The sequence below is a fragment of the Raphanus sativus genome, chromosome 4 (genome assembly GCF_000801105.2).
Source record: "Raphanus sativus cultivar WK10039 chromosome 4, ASM80110v3, whole genome shotgun sequence".
Lineage (NCBI taxonomy): Eukaryota > Viridiplantae > Streptophyta > Magnoliopsida > Brassicales > Brassicaceae > Raphanus > Raphanus sativus.
This window is the reverse complement of record NC_079514.1, coordinates 5212788-5222159: the sequence shown is the minus strand read 5'-3', so window position 1 is coordinate 5222159 and position 9372 is coordinate 5212788. Positions and strand designations below refer to the sequence as shown.

At 38.7% G+C, this 9372-nt stretch overlaps 1 protein-coding gene across 1 annotated transcript; it reads right to left on the bottom strand.

Annotated features, from left to right (window-relative positions):
- Positions 1–6385: 6385 nt before the first annotated feature.
- Positions 6386–6856, bottom strand: LOC130510516 (protein PHLOEM PROTEIN 2-LIKE A8-like). Its single transcript, XM_057006899.1, has one exon. The coding sequence runs from the start codon at positions 6854–6856 to the stop codon at positions 6386–6388; it is 471 nt and encodes a 156-aa protein (XP_056862879.1).
- Between the last annotated feature and the right edge of the window lie 2516 nt (positions 6857–9372).

The window sequence follows — 9372 nt, the reverse complement described above, 5'->3', positions numbered from 1 at the left end:
TCTTAGTATAGTGATCAAGTTTGTCCCAGTTACTAAAGATCGCTGCAGGATTTTCTTGCTCACACATCATGTGAAGAGCAAGCAAGTTTATAGCTTTCTCCAATGACTCATTTCCTTGTGTATTGAGACTTTGAATATTCATATGAAACTGAAGAGAGTTTGCACGAGGAGAAACCTCGTAACCGTGGCCACCCTGCATCGTCCAGATTAGATCTTTCCATGCAAAGCCAAGCATAAATCCTGTTCGAAAAAATCTGTCTAGATTCACAGCTTCTGGTGCCTTTGTCTTTGACAAGTGGAGGAGCTCATTCAATTGATTGACATCCAACACTGTCTGATTTGATGCCTCTCCCTGCATTGAAGTTAATTAAAGCCACCATGTCAAATTCTAAGACAACAAAGTGAAAACACCTAAATACAATATTAAAAAAAAATCGGTGTAGGCGACGATTAAGCGCTTTACAGGAGACGCCATCTAGACTAACTTTTTAAGAAAGCCTTTCGCTTATGACCGATTTTATGACTAAACACTGATTAAACCGATTTTTAGAACACTGTTTAAATATATCTGCTTAAATATATGTAAGTATGAGAAGCAGAACAATGGGCCCAACGACTAAGGCCCATCAGACTTCAAACGAGATCCATTGTGAAGAACAGAGGAAGGCGACAAAACAGAGCAACGGCTCTGTGTACGGAGGAGACGAGCTCGCGGTCAAGAACAGATTCGAGACCTTATCCAGACTGGTCAAGGATGACTAAGAGACAGGCTGGCTAATGAAGATAAGGTCGGCAAAGGTTTCTAGGGTTTTTGTAAGCTCTCTATATAAGAGCATTGATCTCATTCGTTGCAAATCATCTTAGACATATGAAAGTAACAGAGAAAAGTTTCAGTCTTTACTAAATATTAATATGGTATCAGAGCCATTCTAAGCTCTCACAGGCGTATCAATGGCAGATCCTCAGTATCCGTTCCCCAGCAAAGTTCATGTCGTGAGCTCTGTCACGTTGAAGCTCACCGACAGCAACTACCTCCTGTGGAAGACACAGTTCGAGTCCCTTTTGTCCAGCCAGAAGCTCATCGGGTTCGTAAATGGTGGAATCGTCCCTCCAGCCCAAACCAATCAAGTCGAAGAAGGTGGTGTTGTCACAGTGGTCCCTAACCCTGTCTATGAGTCGTGGTTTTGTTCTGACCAACTCGTGAGGTCTTGGCTGTTTGGAACTCTCTCCGAAGAGGTCCTTGGCTCAGTTCACAACCTAGCCACATCTCGCGAGATCTGGTTGTCGTTAGCAGAGAACTTCAACAAAAGTTCATTGTCGCGGGAGTTCTCCCTTCGTCGCAGCTTGCAGCTCATCTCTAAGAAAGGCAAGACCTTGGCTGAGTACAGTCGTGAGTTCAAAGCCATATGTGATGCATTGAGTTCCATTGGGAAGCCGATAGAAGAGTCCATGAAGATCTTCGGGTTCCTTAATGGCCTGAGTCGTGAGTATGATCCAATCACCACGGTGATACAGAGCTCTCTATCCAAGTTCCCTCCTCCTACATTTAACGATGTGATTTCAGAGGTCCAAGCTTACGACACCAAACTCAAGTCTTACGAAGAAACTGCAGCAGTTGCAGCTCAACAGCAAGCCTTTCAGGCTCAACAAGCGTCATATCAACAAAGCGCACCTCAGTACAACCCAAACTATCGAGGTCGTGGTGGCAGAGGATACCAGCAGAGAGGCCGTGGAGGTTACTCTAGCAGAGGACGTGGGTTTGTGCAGCATCAATCTCAGCCAACAGGAAACGCAAACCGCCCTGTTTGTCAGATCTGCGGAAGAGTGGGGCACACGGCAGTGAAATGTTACAATCGTTTCGACAACAACTACCAGTCTCCTGCACCTCCTCACGCTTTTGCGTCTCTGCAAACCTCTGACCCTACTGGAAAGGAGTGGCTTCCTGACTCGGGGGCCTCTGCTCACATCACGGCGTCTGCGTCCAACCTTCAGACTGCAGAACCCTACAACGGCTCAGACACAGTGATGGTAGCTGATGGTGCGTACATACTGATTACTCACATGGGATCCGTCACACTCTCTAACCAGTCAGGTAACATTCATCTGAACAATGTACTTGTTTGTCCTGAAATACAGAAATCCTTGCTTTCAGTGTCCAAACTATGTGACGACTATCCCTGTGGTGTGTATTTTGATGCTTCTAAAGTGTGTGTGATTGACTTGGAAACTCAGAGAGTAGTGTCAAAGGGACCACGTCGTAATGGGTCATATGTGTTGGAGAATCAAGAGATAGTGGCGATGTATTCAAGTAGACAAAGTGCAGCATATGAAGATGTGTGGCATGGAAGACTTGGGCATGCAAACTATCAGATTCTTCAACAACTCGTCAACAACAAGAAGATAAAAGTGAATAAGAGCAGAACCCACCCTATTTGTGAGCCTTGTCAGATAGGGAAATCGTCTAGACTTCAGTTTTTCGCTTCAGATTCTCGTGTTATGCAACCCCTAGATCGAATCCATTGTGATCTTTGGGGCCCTGCACCAGTTGTATCAAACCAGTCTTTCAAATACTATGTTATTTTCGTCGATGACTACTCTAGATACACCTGGTTCTATCCTTTACAAGCGAAATCAGACTTTTATCAGGTCTTTAAAGTCTTTCAGAAGATGGTCGAGAATCAGTTCAGTACAAGAATCAAAGTGTTTCAAAGTGATGGTGGTGGAGAGTTCCTAAGTCAGGCTCTGAAACAACACTTTGCTGAGTGTGGCATTCATCACCGAATCTCCTGTCCCTACACTCCGCAACAAAACAGCACTGCGGAGAGGAAACATCGACACATTGTAGAGCTTGGCCTCACAATGTTGTTCCAGAGTAGAGTCCCTCTCCAATATTGGGTAGAAGCGTTCTTCACTTCTACTTACATTGGAAACAGAGTTCCGAGTTCTGTTCTTAACGGGTTAAGTCCTCTTGAAGTTCTGCAACACAAGAAGCCTGAGTACTCTAGTCTTCGCGTCTTTGGTACTGCTTGCTACCCTTGTCTACGAGCTCAGACAAGTAACAAGTTTGATCCCCGAACCCTACAGTGTGTCTTCATTGGATACCATTCACAATACAAAGGATACCGCTGTCTCCACCCTCCTACTGGAAAAGTCTATATCTCTAGACATGTCATTTTTGACGAAACGATCTTTCCTTTCAAAGACAAGTACAATCATCTTGTTCCAAGATATGATACCCCTTTGATGAAAGCGTGGCAGCCTTCTCAGACAGTGCATCAAGCTCCTTCGCAACCTTCTCATCAGCTACTACCTCTCCCTCCTCCTACCCTCCAAGAACAACAAGCCCCACCACCCGAACAAGCCCCACCTAACCCTCCTGCAGTTGCTCAAATTCCTATCGTGCCAAACCCAACTGAGAACACACACACGATGACAACAAGATCCAAAGCAGGCGTTCACAAACCCAACACTCGGTATGTGATGTTAGCCTCCAAGTTCTCGACAAAAGAACCAAGGTCAATTGCAGAAGCTATGGCTCATCCCGGGTGGAACAATGCTGTAATGGAGGAGATCACTAGAATTCATATGCTTAACACATGGAGTTTGGTCCCACGAACCCCTGATATGAACGTCATTGGTTCAGGTTGGCTATGCAAGACAAAGCTCAAGCCCAATGGTGATGTTGATAAGCTCAAGGTTAGGCTGGTTGCTCGAGGAAATCATCAAGAAGAAGGTTTGGATTATCTTGAGACATTTAGCCCCGTAATAAGAACAGCTACAATACGGATTGTCTTGAATGTAGCTGTCTCAAAAGGTTGGTCTCTCAAGCAGCTGGATGTCTCAAACGCATTCTTACATGGAGATTTGAAGGAACCAGTATACATGACGCAGCCTCAGGGATTTGTTGACAAAGAAAAGCCAGACTACGTATGTAAGCTCACAAAAGCTCTGTATGGTCTCAAACAAGCACCACGAGCTTGGTTTGATACTTTCAGTGGCTTTCTTCTTGACTTTGGCTTCGTCTGCAACAAATCTGATCCTTCGCTCTTCATTTATTATCACAATGGGAAGAATATGGTGCTTCTCCTGTACGTTGATGACATCCTACTAGCTGCAGATGATCAAGCTCTGATGGATACTCTTCTGCAGAAACTGAATGCTCGCTTCTTGATGAAAGACATGGGATATCCTCAATACTTCTTGGGGATTGAAATCGAACGCACTCAGGATGGTCTGTTTCTTCATCAATCTGCTTACGCTGATGATGTTCTGCATCAAGCCAGTATGTCTACTTGCAACCCTATGCCTACCCCTCTCCCAACGACAATAGACACGCTGCTTGATGATCCGTTCCCTGAACCAACATACTTCCGGAGTATTGCAGGTAAACTTCAGTATCTGACAATCACGAGACCTGATATTCAGTTTGCTGTAAACTTTGTGTGTCAAAGGATGCATCAACCAACGACAGGCGACTTCAATCTTCTCAAACGCATTCTGCGTTACGTCAAAGGAACCTTGTCTATGGGAATTCACATACGAAAACAGTCTGATCTTACCCTCTCCGCCTTCTGTGACAGCGACTGGTCAGGTTGTAAAGAGACCAGAAGATCGACGACAGGCTTGTGTACACTTCTTGGTTCAAGTCTACTGTCTTGGTCTGCAAAACGGCAAGACACGGTCTCCGGTTCGTCTACTGAAGCTGAGTACCGTGCTCTCACTGCAACAGCTCGTGAGATATCCTGGCTGTCGTTCATTCTTCGTGACTTAGGTGTGCATCAACCCAACCCTACTCTGCTCCAGTGTGATAACCTCTCTGCAGTCTATCTCAGTGCGAACCCGGCTCTCCACAAACGGTCCAAGCACTTTGAGAATGACTGGCACTTCATACGAGAACAGGTAGCGTTGGGGTACATTGAGACAAGGCATATCTCGGCCAAAGATCAACTGGCTGACATATTCACGAAGCCACTGCCGAGACGATCATTTGAAGAGTTGAGAAGCAAACTTGGCGTAGACTTCATCACCACGCCAAGTTTGAGGGGGAATATGAGAAGCAGAACAATGGGCCCAACGACTAAGGCCCATCAGACTTCAAACGAGATCCATTGTGAAGAACAGAGGAAGGCGACAAAACAGAGCAACGGCTCTGTGTACGGAGGAGACGAGCTCGCGGTCAAGAACAGATTCGAGACCTTATCCAGACTGGTCAAGGATGACTAAGAGACAGGCTGGCTAATGAAGATAAGGTCGGCAAAGGTTTCTAGGGTTTTTGTAAGTTCTCTATATAAGAGCATTGATCTCATTCGTTGCAAATCATCTTAGACATATGAAAGTAACAGAGAAAAGTTTCAGTCTTTACTAAATATTAATAGTAAGAACTAAGAACACACCGTATATATTTGTGGAGTAGTCTTATTGTTACTATCTTTCAATGCAATTCTGTCTAAAAGCCCGTTGACGACTTCCACAATATTCTTGATGAATCCAACTCTGGAATAGAACTACAAAACGTAAAGTTTAAATAAAAGATTGATACCCTTTTGAAATCATAGAAGATTTAAACTTGTAGGCATACCTGTTTTCTCTATAAGACAATCCAATTGATATATTTAGCCACAAATTTCAAAGCTTTCTTCCATCTCAAGACCCTGAGGCGTGGACAGGGGCGGATCCAGAAAATAACTTAATATGGGGCATAATATATAGTTTTATGTTGTATTAGATATAATTTAATAAATTAAATTAAACTATAGTTTTTACAATACATTAATCATTAATTTTCTCAAAATGAATAAATTTAAAAGAATTTTTTTTTACAATTTTAAATATTAATTTTCAATAATATCATAAAATTATATATCCACATAGTATTTCACTATAAAAAAACATTTCTTTTAGTTTTTGCTTATGTCTTATAGAATAAACTTAATAAAAGAATTATTAAAGTTAAATTTAAATAAATTATGAGTTTTTTGTTTTGAGAACAAAAATATTAAAATTTATTAAAATACAATAAGTTAACCATCATTTAAAAAATACTTTCAAGAAAAATACTTTAATGTTTAAATTTATGAGTTATTGTTTAATTAGGCGTTAGTCTTTAAGGGGTGGAATTGGGTGTGTTGAATTTTATAAATGATTTAAGAAAGTTCATTTAATCATTTTTCATCACAAATTTATGATATTTTATGAAAATAATCATTTTTATTTAAAAATTAAATGACACCATTATAAAAGAGAATAGTTTTAGATAGTAAATCAAAAGAAAATATTTGCTGACCAAAAAAAATCAAAAGAAAATATTTTACAAAAAATGAAACGCAGCCGCATGGTTTGGACTCGGGTGGGATAGAGCACACTTTGACCTCTGCAGCCAGTTTAACTAGACGATTCTAATTGTCAAGTATACTTTCATAAAACAATATATAGAGTTAGTGTGGGGCACGTGCCACACCCAATGTCTATGTGGGTCCGCCCCTGGGCGTGGATGCTTCTTCTGCAGACTTGGGAACGGTTTGCCAAAATCTCCGCTCTGTTTCTCAACGTGGGAAGTCTTGACCTTATAGAAGATAGGTAACACGAAGTCAAGTTGCTTCCTCAACAAGCAATTCCTGATCTCAGCGAGCTCGTCCAAGCACCACCGTGACTCCAAGTAGCTTATGGAGAAAATGACGATCACGATCCGAGAGTTTTTGATATGGTTAAAGAGCTCCTTTAACTGTTCTCCCGCTGCGTTGCTGTCCGTGAACACGTTTACGTTGCTATCTTTCAGATGATGTTTGATATGTGGCACTAGTGTCAGCCGCAGGTCTTTCCCTCGGTAACTGATGAACACTTGAGGCCTATTCTCCATCTCAAGCAACAGTTTTGGATCTCTTTTTTCTTGAGGGTGATTGAGGAAAGTCAACCAAACAATCTAGAGTCTGATTAAGCTCGGGGGTTACTTAATTATCAAACTTCTAATAGTAGAAATTGAAAAATCTATACATGAGACTTTGACCCGTTTCACCAGGTCATCAATAGCTAGGAAGCATCATTTGCATCATTTTTGTATTTATTTAGAAGAAATATGTTATCGAGTAGTTGACCATACCTAAATAAAAATTTGTGTCACATTGTACATGCATATAAAATAAGCTTATCTTATTGAATTTGAAAACACCAGGAAGTGTTATGATACATCTTTGGGAGTGCAAGTGAAATGATGGTCAAGGCCTTATCACGATTTAGCCCGGTCCATCAAAAAGATGTTATCCAACTAACTTATTGAAAATGAAAACATCTCCCATGTGAAACTTATCTCAAGTCATCATAACTCTGATCGTTGCTTAATTAGTTCACTATTCTACTCACACCTTTGCTTTTGGATTGTGCGACAGCAGATATTATCCAAAGCCAAAGAGCGCACATCTCATAGCATTGTAGAACACATGCAGCAAAAATAAAACACAATAAACCCTTTTCAATCTCCGTGAGTTCGGTGCATTTGTCTTTGACTATATCTACATCCAGCTGAACTGGATAACAGTGTTATTAATACAATTAACTACTCTTATTTTTATTAGTTATCAGCTGTTTTCCCTTTATCCATTAAATTCCTCTTTAAATTCTAAAAGAACGCGTTTCAATATTTTTATTTTTGGTTATATCGAACGCGTTTTGATTCATTTTCGTGGTTGCCATGCGACTACGAAACAAAATAACAATAACTATAATGAAGCTTATTTGTCGCTTTTGATTGTTAAAAGGCTTTCGTGACAATCATACGATTTTATTGGTTTGTGAATTATGCAATTTCGTTTTCTATTCATGTATTTAGAAATGGAGATATGATATTGATTGGGACTGTACGCGTTATTCACTTATTTGTGGAAAGTTATATATCTAATGATCACTTTATTCCGCTACGTGAATTGCTCTATAAGCGGTAATTCTAGTAAATGGTTATTGTTCTTTTCCAACCGTCTTTAACGGTTACTTGGTTAGTTTCACCGACCAAAGTAAATGACTTTTAAAATTATTGCGAAGGAGTCTCATGAACACAAAAACTTTTTTTTATAAACCTTTTATTTTACGTTTAATCCCGGGGCTGGGGCCATGTGAATATTCCAGTTACCACGCGCTGCGATAATCTGATGATAGACGGATTTGAATTCAGGTCACGTAGGGTAGGGTCTATGGAATGCCACCCGACCACTAATGTGTGGTTAACACAGAAACCTTTTTGTCAACAAATAAAAATAGTATCTGTTTTATAATAAATATTATTTTCACTTTTTTATTTTATCTCAAAGAATGTCATTCCATAATTATAATATAATTTTATTCATTAACTATATTTTAATATAAATTTTTATTTAAATAATTTTCTTTTAATTAGTCAAACATGAAATAAAATATATATTAATTTGTTATACAAATTTTTTGATATACATAAAAATATCAAAATAACACTTATTATAAAACTATCAATATTGAATAACTAAACTAATAGCATATAGTTTATCAAAATATAATGTGACGGCTCCATCCTAACATCATATACTATAGCATACTTGTCCGTAAAAACACTGAATTTAGCAACAATAAAAACTTCGATAATGATATCATTTGTGTTGAATTTGAAGAGATTACAACATAATTGAAATTTAAACTAAAATAGCAGGCAAACTGCACAATAATTAAAAGCCTATGCATCAACATATCTTTTCTTTTTGGCTTCACTACAATTTGAAATATCACGGAGGAAGATCTATTTATAAGTAGAAAAGAGCAGACAACCCAATCATTGTTCTATCTTTTTTCTTTGCCTTGATAGAACAGACTTAGATTGATATATTGTATTATCTATCTTTCACTGATATAAAATTTACAGTTTAGCAAAAAAAAAAACAGACAATTACCAAATATGACATTTAAAGTCTAAAACAAAGTTACAAGAGAATACAAAAAAAATATCCATACTTTTTGTTTTTATGAAATAGAAAACAAGTCTATTTATGTGATAAGAATAAACGATTTTGAATTAACCATTCATCTTTTCTCAATCTAAGAAAAATATGCATGTTGAATTTTCTTTATAAGAATATTCATTGAAGTTCTTAAAATTTATCAACAAATGACATAATAAATAGTTATTTTAGAATTAAGTATTATTTTATTATCACTTGTTTTTATCCATAAAATTTTATAATATTCTTATTATTTGTTCAATATCTTTTGATGATTTTTTTGTAACACCAATATCTTTTGATGATCCTTTTAAAAAAACTAAGGATGGAAATGCTACAAAGACGAATATTCTTCACTCGCGAGTCCTAAAAGAAAAAAATAAAAAATAAAACATTAAAAAGTCTCTCTCGGACAAGA

What these genes read in the sequence shown, in the direction of transcription:
- LOC130510516 (XM_057006899.1), bottom strand. Translation starts at nt 6,856, where the DNA reads ATGGAGAATAGGCCTCAAGTGTTCATCAGTTACCGAGGGAAAGACCTG.